The sequence below is a fragment of the Podarcis filfolensis genome, assembly GCF_964270895.1.
Source record: "Podarcis filfolensis genome assembly, chromosome: 6".
In the NCBI taxonomy this organism is placed as follows: Eukaryota; Metazoa; Chordata; class Lepidosauria; order Squamata; family Lacertidae; genus Podarcis; species Podarcis filfolensis.
The window spans coordinates 61,360,836-61,374,235 of NC_139609.1; the positions used below are offsets into that span (position 1 = coordinate 61,360,836).

Consider the following 13,400-nt stretch of genomic DNA (forward strand, 5'->3'; position numbering starts at 1 on the left):
CTGTGCATTTCAACCCGTAAGTGTAAAGAATAAAGTACAGGAATATGCACAAGGGGGAAAAGGAGAGAGACGTGAATGATTTGGCACACATTTGGAGAAACAAATAAACATATCAAGATATTTTACTGACAGAACTGTTAGGTAATATTTAGGGATGTCAGAGATTTCTGGCAGAATTTGCTGAAGTTTGCTTATTTGTCCTATGCCAGAAATGGAAATCAATCCAGTGAATACAATTCGTACAACTGACACATAATTGATGATCCCACCCATTTGCATTGTGTTTCCTTTGCACTGAAATGAACGGTGTGGAATAACATAATTACAATGTAATTGATTGCATAGCACAAGCTGATGAATGAAATTTTTGTCAGAAGTCAAATTGCAGTGGAACAGAAACAGCACTGCATGTACTGAACATGAGTTGAAATAGAAATCAATGCCTTCTCACAACTCTAGGGACATATTAGGCAGCAATTCCATTGCTGTTCCCAAAGAGACAGGATCAGAATGAGACAGCTGCCTCAGGCAGCAGATGACAAATCCCTGGCTGTTCCTTCTGATCATCCCCAACCATTCCTCTGTATTGGAGGACAGAGCTATGCATGCCACACAGCTTGACCTGAGTCACTTAAACAAGTTTGCTGCAGAAATAATCAGTGCATGTGGTCCTCCTGACACAAGCATCACTGCCACTTACCTGAATGGTGCAGGGTGAAGGCCATGTTGAGGCAGCAAGGGCTCAGGTTCAGTGTAATGCAGTGTCATCAGTGTTGAAGTACGATTTAGCTGCCAGTCTGGTTGGGGAGAAAGTGCCCTCCTGTCTTTAACCTTAGGCAGCAAAATGTATTGAACCAGTCCTGAAAGGAAAGTCAAATAATAGTGGTTTTTTTCAGAGAGCTGGAGGCAATTTGAAAGAGGGATTGCTGCTCGTGGTAAGTACAGTCATCTCCCTTATGCCTCTGATAACAAGTTTGGCAGGTCTTGTATTGCTTCAAAAAAAATTCCTAATCTGTTTGATCAGATGTGACAGTGGAACAAAAGAAATGTGTGCATGCACCATGAGATGTGAATCCACTTGCAGGCAGCTCTCTTAAACACAGTGTTTCCCGTTTAAGTTTCACATAAATATACCACACTGAATTCTGCCCAGAGTTACAACTCTGCATTTTTTTGGGTGAAACCACTTTATTTGAATATTTTTTCAAATACAAAAGAGCAATACATTAAGCAACATTCTATTAACCACTCATTTCAAACATAGCCTCCAATTTTCACTCACACATTTTCTGTTCAGAGTTACCAGAGATCACTGAATGCATTACACACAAGATATTACAAATTTGTAACACCTCCTCTGCAATTTTAATTCCATGTCTGTAGCATTCGTTTTCAATGTCTGGTTAATGCATCAGGACATCACCCTGACTGACACAGGGGAGTGCTGTAAAGAATAACCCCCCTTCATATTTCTAACCAATAAAATAAAGAGAGAAGCAACCTTCACTTAGAACATAGCTGGAACTTTACTACTCCCAGCAATGGAGAGGAACACTCCTCCATTACACTAGCCCCGACCATGCAAACACATTATTCAGAAAATAATCATTCTAGTCTTCCTGCTAGGCAGACCTGCATATGCACAATACCTCCCCTTCCCTAACTCATGGAAAGAGACTTGCAAGACTGAAAGGGAATTCATGCAGAGTAAGTAGGCTTTTCCTCTTTTATTGCAAAATAATCCCTTCAAATTCTGGGGAAGTATTTCTATTGATATTGTCTTAGAGCACAGTGTTTCCTGGGTGACAGATTTCATATTAAGCAACCAAACACCATAATCTTCTGCCACTAAAGTTCTGTCAATGCAAGGCCCCTTGACGTGCCCAGGAAAGTGGGAACATCCACACCATGCCTGATACATGAGCAGGACCCTGAGTCAAAAAGATTACAGTAGGTCCTTCTGTCCAAATGAAAACTTTATCAGTGAGAAGAATGTGTTGAAATTTCACAGTTTGGCACCTGAAATACATATCAATGGACACTGAAGAGGAGTTAACTTTTAGAGGTGAATGAAAGTGCTTGTTCCATTTATATGAGTATCATTCATATTTCTGATACCCCACTGAGATTGCGGCACACAAATGTGCAATTCTCAAAGAAGCTCCTGGTATACATGTCCTCAAAGTTGCTTCTGGGTACTGAAGATTGTGTAGTCTTTAACCCTTTCACCACAGCCATAACATATTTATGTAGTATTTGTTGATTTCAGTGAAATTGATTTGACTTAAGATCATAACCTTAAACTGATGAAGAATAGACCTGTCTGAGAATCTACTCAAAAGTGTAGGAGCTGAGCTTAATGAGTGCTATGATCATGGAGTTTGGCAACAATCAGGTCACAGAATCAGAGTGCCACTATCTGATGAGCTGGGCCACATTGCCTCTTCAGCAGGTGATCAGGGGTCATCTGAACCTGAGGCTGGCTGGTAGGAGCCCACTGAATCAGATGTGACAACCCACAGAACCACACCAGGGACTCTCAAGGGCACTTTACCCTGGCCTACCATACTACTATGCCAGTCCAATGGCATAATGGGAGGCCCTGAAGCACAGGAAAAGTCACCACCTTCAAGCCAGAGGGCTGACCCTTTAAGGACTGTCCAACAAAGAGGGTGCAGCATAAGAGGTTGACTGGAGGCAGAGGCTCAAAAGGCCTCAGTTCACTTTTATCTCTTGTTGGAGCAAGTGGCTCAAATAACAAATTATTGTTATTATCTCATATAACATTTAGGAAACTTCTGAAGGCAGCCCTGTATAGGGAAACTTTTTAAGGTTTAATGTTTTATTATGTTTTTATATATGCTGGAAGCTGCCCAGAGTGGCTGGGGCAACCCAGTCAGAGGGGTGCGGTACAAATAAATTATTATTAAATTATTATTAGCAGCTCTCTGTTGGTGCTGCAACACTTGCCTCTCTCCATGTGCTCCTCTATGGGACCAGAACAGGACATTTAGTGAGATTCATTGTAGTAATCCTTATCTAGCAAGAGTAGGTCCAATATAAGCTGAAGTATTCTGGGTTGGTGCTGGTAACTGGACTCTGATTTGACTTTTCAGGGAGAGAATGCCTGATCACCTTACTTGCATTAGCACCTTACTTATCAGCATGCCACACACATTTGTTCATCTTGACCAATATTGTCTATTCCGACTGAGGCAGATCTCAGGCAAAAAACTTTTCTGCCACCTGATCTTCTTAACTAGAGATTGAACCAGGGAGTTCTGCTCAGGCAAAGCATCTGCTCTGTTTCTGAGATCTGGCCCTGACTTAAATTTAAGTCTCCCATATTCAAAGCCAGCTTTCTCTATGCATTATATGAGAGTTGCTGCCTATGAGATATGTGATCTGAATTTCCCTAAAATTACGTGTGTGATTACAGAGATGGCTAAAGATTATACAATTGCAAATTCTTTTAAATTAGTTACAGGCAATTAGAATTTCATCAGGGTGATGAGAAGTGGAGCCTCTATCAGTAGGAGCATACTACAAGGGCAGAATTAAAGGTCAACACATGGGAAAGTCAGCATGCCAGAAATACTTAATGCTCCAAATGGCCCATCCTCCAGTGGGAAATGGGAGGTCATAAAGGCCCAATTTGGAAATGGGGAGCAGCAATTTTTTGCTGACCTTTTTGATACTTAAATTCACCATTGGGTCCTAGTACACCACTGGCAAGATGTGCATAATTAGTGGAATACTGCACTCAGATGAGGACAATAGAGCTGGTTTTTTCCTTTTAGAACCACTGTGGGATAAGCAAAAGCACATTCCCATCACCTTACTCTCTTGCTAATGATGTCCTCGGTGCATCCTAGCTGCTGAATGAGTCTGGAATTTCCCACAAGGGAATGCAAATAATCAGATTCCATAAATAAGCCATTTTGGGTTGGGTTGGGGAGTTCACTCATTAGGCCTCAGGAGGGGCTTATATGCCGGCCCAAAAGCTAAACTCATTATTAGGAGAATAAAATATTCAACTTGTGAATCTTTCTCCAAGCAGAAGAAAGAAAGCTCTGAAGATCTATGTGGTACAGAGTACTATGGACTACATTGATCTGCCTGCCACTAGAATGCCACTGGTAAATTTAAATTTCAAATGATCCATCTATACGTGTTAACTCAAAGGAATACTTATTGGAATAAAAGGCACTGGGTTTGGGGGGTTTATTATTGTCAATTTAAAACAACCATCTGTGATTAAAACCAATTACGTGACACCCTCCAGCAAAGCGTTGTAGAGATGGAAAGATGTTGGGATTTCAACAACTGCAGGTCAAAATTAATGTAGTGATTATGTTTGATGATTAAAAATGCCACATCTATTAGCTTATCTTGAAAGGCAGGCAGGAAGAAACTGAGAAATGTTCCTGATACGATGCAGCTTAAAAGGACAGAGAAAAGGCTAAACAAAAGCTGAGACTGGCAATGAAGAATGGAAATACCTATGGGAAAATTCCAGAAGAGTAGCCATGTGAAACTGAATGTAGTGAAAACAGCAGAGTTGTGTGTCATCTTAAAGAAGAACATGTTTTTGTGGCATGAGTTTTCTTCACTAGATCCTACAATTCTATGATAACATGAAGTAAAAGGGAGAATAATTAATTTGAGCATCCCTGCTCCTGGCTTTCTGATGGCAGTTCCAGGATATCCTGAGTCTTGGTCTCAGTACTCACCATGCACACACTGATCATTGCACCAAAACAAACAATTGACTTTCAGTGGAGCTGTCATGTCAACACTGTGCCCAAATGGCCAACCAGACATTTTAATGCTTATAAACACTCATATTTTACCAGGCATGCAAGAACCTATATTTTTGAAAGAGCTCAAAGACATAGGAGAGAAAAATAGTTTCATGTAGATTACAAACCTTACAACCACTTTCACTGTAGCCTAAGATTGATAATGGTTGACAGAGCCTGTGAGAAGTGGTGGAGAAGATTTCCGGAACCTTCCTCTCCAGAGAATGCTGCCATTTGCCCTGTATGGGCTTTCTTTCCCTCTTCCGCGAGATCATTACAGTTGTCACCTTCTCTTTCTGCTGATTTGCAAGGAGAAGAGAGGAGGTGGGGAGAAATTTTGGTTTCTGATTGCCAGGATAGGCCTTTGGGAAGTGTGATGTGGCAAGCATAGCAGCATTGTGGATTTTCCAGTTGTGATGAACAGGAGAGCCAGACCAGAGTCTGTTGACGCAGTCCCTCAGAATCCCACCAGAGTGCTGGAGCCTCTCTCTGATTGGCTACCAAGACAACTAGCTAGAAGGGTGTGTGGAGCAGCACTTTGGGAGGGAGAATAAAACGAGCAATTTCTGAGGGAGTTTGGAGAGGGGAATAGAGAAGGGAAAGAGCTGCAGTGAAATAGGGTTTAGTTTGAGAGATAGGGCTTGATTTGAGATAGGAGTTAATCATTAGGATAGGGTTTGTCCGAGGGAGAATTGGTTCTGATTTGAGTTGAACTAAGTAAAGCAATGAGAGTGAAGTAACAGAAACCGAGCTGAGCATTTTACCACCTATTCTAGAAACCTGAACATCTTCTTGAAGTGTAACAACTCATTTTTGCAAGGGAAGTTTATGAAAAGCTGAGCATATACTATTGTGTTTAAGCATGTGACAACTTTATATTTAAAATAATAAGTTAACTTCTACCTGAAAGAACACATCTTGTGACCCAACTTTGTTTCATGAACCCCTTTGGTAAATAAAACTTTTCTTGTTTGCTCAACTCCTGCTGGAGACGCCCTGAATCAAAGTTTCCCTTGCACAAGAACCCCCCCTCCCAAGATAGCCTGTGGTAAATTGTAGAAATTTGTTTAATTGGCGTACTGTGTGGTGGGTCTGCTACATATTAATTGGTGGCAGTTAGTCCGTGCTTTCTTTACCTAAACAAAATCCAGGAGGGAGACAGACAGCACTGGGGATGAGGGAGCTTGGAGATGGGTTAGGGCAGCAAACAAAGAAGTTGTCCATTGGATGACTGTTTCTCATGAAAGGTTTACAAAATCAAATTCTGAAATGCCATCCTCACCTAGATTTTCATCTAGGTGGTTCATAAGAAAGTGAAGGAAGAAGATGGGAAAGGAAAAGCAAAGCTGACAATTAAAACCATATTTTCTAAATGCTGGATTTCTCAAAGTTCTTGTGTGAGCTTGTCTTTATAACTATATGATAACTGTGCAACATTAAAGCAAGCATCGTGATCCTGTTCAGGCAGGATTAAACATGCTCCTTAAATATGAGGAAAGGGCTAGTTTCCACAGGTTGCATTTTGAAGTTCCTTCAGAAGCTCTTCTGGATGCAGGTCCTGGGCTCGCCATGTTCGACAGGAGAGGTTGATAGGGTGAGGGCTTTGAGAAGAGCACACTATCTGCATTTTATATTAACTTTCCTAAGCATCATTTGACCTTGTCAGTGCAGATAAAGCCCTGTGAAGTGCACACTAGACAAAATGTAATTTTAATTAAGTATAGTTATATCCGGCCAAGGTGGCATGGAATACAAATGACCCTGCCACCACGGAATCCTCCTTATTCCCATTAAAATTTCTTTTGTAACCCACAAGGCCAAAAGAGACAATGGCCTCCCTGAGGAAGGATTTGGAGAAGGAATTCTTCATCTTCTGGTATCTGATTGCCTGCACTACTGAGATGCCCCTGAAACTCACAGCCGTATCTTAGTTTCTCCAGAGCACTGAATTGTAGGAGCTTCTGTTCTGTTCCCTTCTCATCACTTATTTGGCTCGTTGAGAAAGACACTTCATATCCTGATTTGTTTTGGCCGTGGTACAGTGAGCAGCACAGAGTATACCCCTTGTGTAACAATATATTGTACACACCTGCTGTGGTGTTTGTGGAGGCAGGCCTAAAGCATCCTGCATGAATGTAAAATCTGACAAAGTTTTCAGAAAATTAATTTGTCATCACCAGATGACTTTTTGTTCCGCATCTGAAATGTCATTGGAACGACCACACTAAAGAGGTACTAAGAACGGTATATGTTCATAAGAAGAATGAAAAGACTACCTTGATGAAAATATATATTCAGCTTTCCACAGTTCACCATTAACAACATTCAGAAGTAATGAATGGAAGACTAAAAGATACATTAAGTATTACATGAGCATTCTCTGTACGATTGTTCCCCTTGGCAATAACAGAGCCCAGAAATTGCCAAAAACGCTGGTGTTTAAATGCAAAGGCTTCTGGTTCCTGAAAACATGGTATGGTTGCAAATTAGAGATTGACAAACCTTCCAGACATGCTTAATGTGAATCATGTTCCTACTTCATACAGTACAAGGTGCTAATTCACCCAGGTTCCTTCTTCACATCATTTGAATGAACCTTTGTGACTAATAATGCTTGTGTTCAATATTGTGGCTCCTGAATTTTCTCCACTTTGGATTTCAAGCCCATCCCTCCCTCTCCACCTTATGAATTGCTCAGCTGTGCAGCTTACTTCAATGTCTCTAGCAGGTGTGGTGCAGTTCTGCTCTCCCCAACCCATTTAAGATTGCTCAGTCTCCCTAGTCATTAATTCTCTATCAATGGAGGAGAAACCACCAAGAGCTCAGGAAAGCCTGCTATTTTGTAGCTTCAGAGCAGTGGCAGACCTTGAGGTCTCAAATTTCAGCAACACCTTGTATGATTCCAAAATTCACCTCCCCCCAACTTCTTGTGCTCCATTCTAAATCATTGTTGTGACATTCTCTGTGGTACCCCTGAGACTTGACACCCAGTACAACCAAACCAATCATGCTCCCCTAAATCTGCCTCTGTTTGTAGCCCATCTGCAGCCTATTGCCACTTTTCTACGCTGAGCATTCTCCTGGCTACTGACTGCCTTGTGATTGGCAGGACAATGCCAGCTGTCAGTCAAGATCCATCTGGGTCAACACACTCTTAAAAATTGACTGTTTCCACATAGTCCTTTGTCCCTTAAATGACTGTCAACACGGCTCCTTGTAAGGAAACCAGAAGCCTGTTTGTAAGAAGCTGTAACAGAATATTCAGTATGACCTTAAAATGAAACATGTTTTTTCTTTTTCATGTACCATTCTGTTTTAACCTTTGTCCTCCTGTTTTGTTTTTAAATTCTTAATACACTTATTCCAGTCTCTCTTATACTTAGGCAATTGTTTCATGGTACATATGTATGAGTGGCGCTTGACAGAGAAAAGCAAACTACTTTTATCTCTGGGGAGGGACACATTAAGCTGGATGCCATCTTGATTCCCCTTGTATTTCCCTTGTATCCGCCGCCACAAAAACAAGCAGGCTGCCCCTGCGGCCTAGCCAGGGGCCCAGCAGGCCGCCTTTGCGGCCTAGTCAGGGGCTGTGCCACTCGCTCGGGCTGGCAGCGCCCCAGATCAGCGGCTGGCAGAGGCAGGGGAGCCATGTCCCCCCGCTGCAAAAACAAGTAGGCCACCCCTGCGGCCTAGCCGGCAAAAGCTGAAAAGGCCACAAAAATGCGGCCTAGTGAAAGAAAGAAGGCCACAAAAATGCAGCCTAGCCTGGTGGAGGGGCCAAGGCCCCCCATCCAGGCAAAATGTGAAGAGGCCGGTTACTTACCTCAATCCGGCTGCCTGGACAGGCTCCTGATGATCCTGATCCTGGAAGGAAGAACAGGAAAAGAGGCTTGGTCAATGGAGACAGCCTCTTTTCTTTTGGCCTTGGGCCCACCCCCGGCCAGCCGTTCATTGTCCTCCCTGGCTGAGGGCGGGTCAAAGGCCGGCTCAAGCAGGTGGGTGGCACCTGCCCGGGTGAGCCCCGCTCAGTGCCGCAAACCTCGCCCACATGTGGGGAAGGGAGGGTGGATACTGTCTCGGATCTTTGGGAAGCACTCCCATCCAGGGTTAGAGGAAGCACAATGGGTGTGGTGGCAAGTTGGTACAGACTGACCTACCCAGTCTAGCAGTTATGGAAGGAAAGGAATATCAGGTCTCCCACCCTTCTGTTACAGCAGGTAGATCCCCTCTCATCCTCCAGTGGCGGTGTGTTGGAGCAGGGATGTGCAAGGGCTGACACACTGCCACATTTCATAGCAGCAACAATGATAGCATCTCCGGGGTGCTATTTGCCAGTCACCTGCATGTCAAATCAACAAGTTTTTCTCAGAGAGAATCACACCAAATAAGCTAAGCTAAAAGAAGAGGTAAACTGCAGTAGCATACATAGCTAGGGGTTAAGCTACAATTTTCATTTTTTAAAATTCCAAAATCCATCGGAGTGCTTCTTCAGGCTGACTGCTAAGAAAGAGGAGTGAGGAAAAGGCTAGTTTGGTGTTTTTAAGACATGGTGAATCCATTAGTCAAAAAACATTTAGTTTTGTTGAGTGTTAAAAAGGCTGTGGCTAAAGAGTGCTTTAGAATTCATCACTTCACCACTGTCCCCCCAAACACATTGCAACAATGCTGGAGGTTCTGGGCACCCACCAGCCCTTCTCCTTGTTACACTGGCAGAGGGGGGCAGTTGCCACTGCAGTAGGCCGGGGTAGGTGGGTGTTGAAGGGTTTAACAATTACAAATTGTAGCAAAAGAAAGAAAGAAAACTTTTTGGTGCACTTTCAATTGTAAATCACTGCTTCCAATCCAAATCAGTCTGGGAGAATTTACCCATCACTATGCTGGACTGCTGTGAGGCTGTAAGTTTATTTTCTAAATGAAGTCATTTCTACATTCTGAAAATTGGACAGTATCCCCTAATAAAGCAATGTTCTGATCCATTAACTCTCTGCTGTTCGCCACACTGGAACTTGATGAGGAGCTTTTATTGGCAGAGTCTCTCAAAATATATTAAAAAATCTGAGCTTCATTTTGAGATGAGTGAACAACTCCCCCCCCCTTCCACCTTTGTCCTGGATTAGCATATTTCCTTTCTGCCCTCCCCAAAGGGTCTCCATTTCTCTGTCTCTTCTCATCACCCAGAGTAATTTGGGGCTGTTAGAGAAAGTTCATTGCTGTAATTGCAACCAGATTGGTCATTAAAGTTGACAGACAGCTGCTGGGAAAGTCGCTCATTGATTCCTGCCACTCAGAAGCAGCTCCCAGTGCCTGCTCAAAGGACAAGCTGGGAAAGGCAGTGCATTCTTTCTACCTCAAGGAACAATAGTTTCTGGGGGGAGAACGTGCTCAGAACTCATGCCTTCATATGTAAACAAGGTTCACATGCAGCTTTGCTAAATCAAGCCAGACTAGTCAGCAAACGAAAGATTCCCCTGGAGCTCTCTCTTATGGTACAAAGTTGGTAATGCATTTTTGAAAGATTATGCTTTATCCTTGCAGCTGAGAGAACAGCTTACCTCCCAGGATCTTTAGGAAAACAGGAATACCATGCATTGTGCATAGGTTCTCAGTTCCTGGTTGAGATTGCTTTTCTGAAGCGAAATTCCCTAGCTCCTTTTATCCATTTAATAATATGAAAATGGATGGGTTGAGCCCTCCCTTCCACTTGTTTGCAGTGACACAGATTTGAAACCTGCAGCTCAGGAATGAACCTGTTTTGCGACATCATGGAAATATATACCAGTTCACACCACCACAAAAATAGCTCACAATGACTAGACTGAGATGAATGTTTGCTCACCTTTAATCTGAGGCTTTAGGTTAGGTGTTGCAACCCCATGCACATTCACCTGGCAGCAATTCCTGTTGAGTAAGTAGGACTTTCTTCTGAACTGGAATGCCTGAGATTGTACAGTTAAATATCCACACTGGAAGCCCGGTTTTTTTGAAAGGGGTTTCAGCAACCACAGGAAGTTTCCTGATCTAAGTATTTGTTCACTGTCTTTAAAAGTTATAAAACTTCCCCCTGGGGAAATCTAACTGAATTGTCACTACAGGATTTGGACCAGGGACCTCTTTCACAGGGGAGCAGAATAATGTTGCTGTACCAGCTCAGTTCCAATTGTATTTTCAAAAGTGTGGCCAGATACAAGAGGGGGGAGGAAGCTCCTATACCTAGAATAGCTGAGTTGAAGGGACTTTCAGCAGGTGTAGCTTGCATCATTAATAAGCAACACCTGCTGCAATTACCTCTTCCAAACAACTATTACAGGTGCAGGAACCCTCTCTTTTTTGCACTTGGCCACCTTATTTTCAAGGCACCCCCAAACTCTTATGGTTGACAGTTCCTCCCTCCACCCTTTCAATTTTCATGAGAAATTTTGTGTGTGTGTGTGTGTATGTGTACACACACACACACACACAGAGAGAGAGAGACACAGAGCTTTTTCCCCATGGGGTACTCAAGGGTACAGAGTACCAGCCCCTCTTTTTTTGGATGTTAAAAAGTGTGACACTTACAGTTACAACTTCATGGTGAGTACCGGGTCCTCTGTGATTCAAGAGCAGGGCTGTAGCCAGCATTTCTTGCTTGGTAGATCAACGACAAAATGAATGAGAAATCAGTTATTTCCTGTGAATTAACACAAAGCTTTATGTGCCCATACGTGTGTGTTTTTACACTTTACCATCCCTAAGTGCTTCTGAAAGTCCTAAGGGACTTTGAGATTAGCCACATGGTGGTGGGCCTTTATGCTAGAACCCTGAGATAAAACAATGAAAGCATGTTATAATATCTAATGGGCCACAGTATTTGTTAAGTGGGGAGAGGAAAACAATAGAATGATAGAATTGTACAGTTAGAAGGGACCTCTAAGGTCATGTAGTCCAACTTCTACTAAAGCATCCATGTGACAAGTTTTTTACAGCATTAAAAATTGTGGCATACTTTGTGGTAAGACCCATCATTGCTGAGTGTGGTACCCTTCTTTTTGTTGTAATTTGACTGTGTTTGCTAGCTTCATCTAAGATTACTTTATGCTGTTGGTGGACACAAGCTTGATTTCTCTGGTGTCCAAATAAAGGGCTATTGCAGCAGAGTACAACAGAAAACAGGCAAGACACATGGATATGTTATCAATTTTCTAGAAACGAAAACAAAAAATCTCCCCCCAGCATCCATCAATAGTTTCTTCTGATTACTGCTTCCTGCTTAATAATTTAGAGAAAGTAAATATATGGAATCTAATACACAATGTGAGCAGGGGAAACAGCTCAGTGAAGAATGGCAGCTCACAACTGTCTTGGTGGCGATCTTACACGCCAGAATTTATAATTAAAGGATCTGTGTAGATGTTATGACTATTGTTCAGAGGTCACTTGAAACAGCCTCTGCTTGGTGTCTTTTCCATAACATGCATCATGTAACACCACTCTCTGTACAAGCCTGACTTATTGTGTAGACTTGGAGAGCTTGGTTGTGGGTACTCTCCATGAGAGGCACTGGTATCACATGGAGAGAAGTATTATGTTACTGAGGTGGCATTACTCACTGTTTCAACATGAAGAGGATTTTGCATGCTAATTCGAAGTCCCATAGAATGTTTAGAACAAGCACAGGATTGACGGAATAGTCAACAAATAGTCAAATGAATACTAAATTCTCATGGAAACCTGATCTAAAGTACTCAGCTTAATCAAGCAGCTCATTCAATGTCTTGCCTTGAAGATTATGCCTTTGACAATTATGAATGATGCCAAGTTACATGCAGGATCAGATTTCTCTGGATGAACCAATAAGGGGGATGGAGATAGCTTCCAAGAAAATCACCAAACACACTAGCAACACCACCCAGCATCATATGAGCACACTTGCAGATACTCACATGTTGCACCAGATAACTGGTGATGTTATCCAGCTGTTCAGGTTATTGCTGATTTTCTGACCTGCTGTGCACCTACATAGCCCTATAAACCTTCTATGCAACACCCATTTGTGCATGCAGCTCCTCATTTAGAGAAGGAAGCATATACCGGTATATGCCATAGAGAGTTGGGAATCTGATCAGGGTGTGAATTAAAACACAAGTCTCTCGCTAAAAAGGGCTAAATGTGATGATGCATATTCTTTGGCTATAGAAGGAGAGATATCGTGGAAATGTCCTCCTCAGGATCATATAGCAGGCCAGGTACAAATGAATGTGCCCATACCCTAAAAGGAGAGTCAGTACAGAAAACAAAATCTCCCCCATTATCATTCCACAACCTAAACAAGTATTTCCTCACTCTTAATTATTTGACACTCACAAGTATTTCTCAGTAGTATGACTTTTTTTTTAGAAAACAGTTATTGCTGGGGGAAATGTTTCTTTGTTAAGGAAAAAAAATCAGTACATGTAGCTAGATGGCAGTGTTTAACCTTCTTCTTCTTCTTCAGCCTCTTGAGTTTTAAGTGCTTGGCATGTTGCAAAAATAAATTGGAGATTAAATATTTCGTTTCGTATCTCCCGTTACTGATTTATTACTGGTGCAACACAGCAAGTAAATATCCCTCACTGGTTTAGC

The 13,400-nt window shown here is 42.3% G+C and overlaps 1 protein-coding gene across 1 annotated transcript in view; it reads right to left on the minus strand.

The window, feature by feature from the left end:
- Positions 1-860, minus strand: part of CD34 (CD34 molecule) — a 118,143-nt gene extending 117,283 nt beyond the window's left edge. The window contains exon 1 of the mRNA XM_083617555.1: positions 701-860. Coding sequence (XP_083473681.1) covers positions 701-725 — 25 coding nt within the window. The 5' untranslated portion in view covers positions 726-860. The remainder of the gene's footprint in view (positions 1-700) is intronic.
- Between the last annotated feature and the right edge of the window lie 12,540 nt (positions 861-13,400).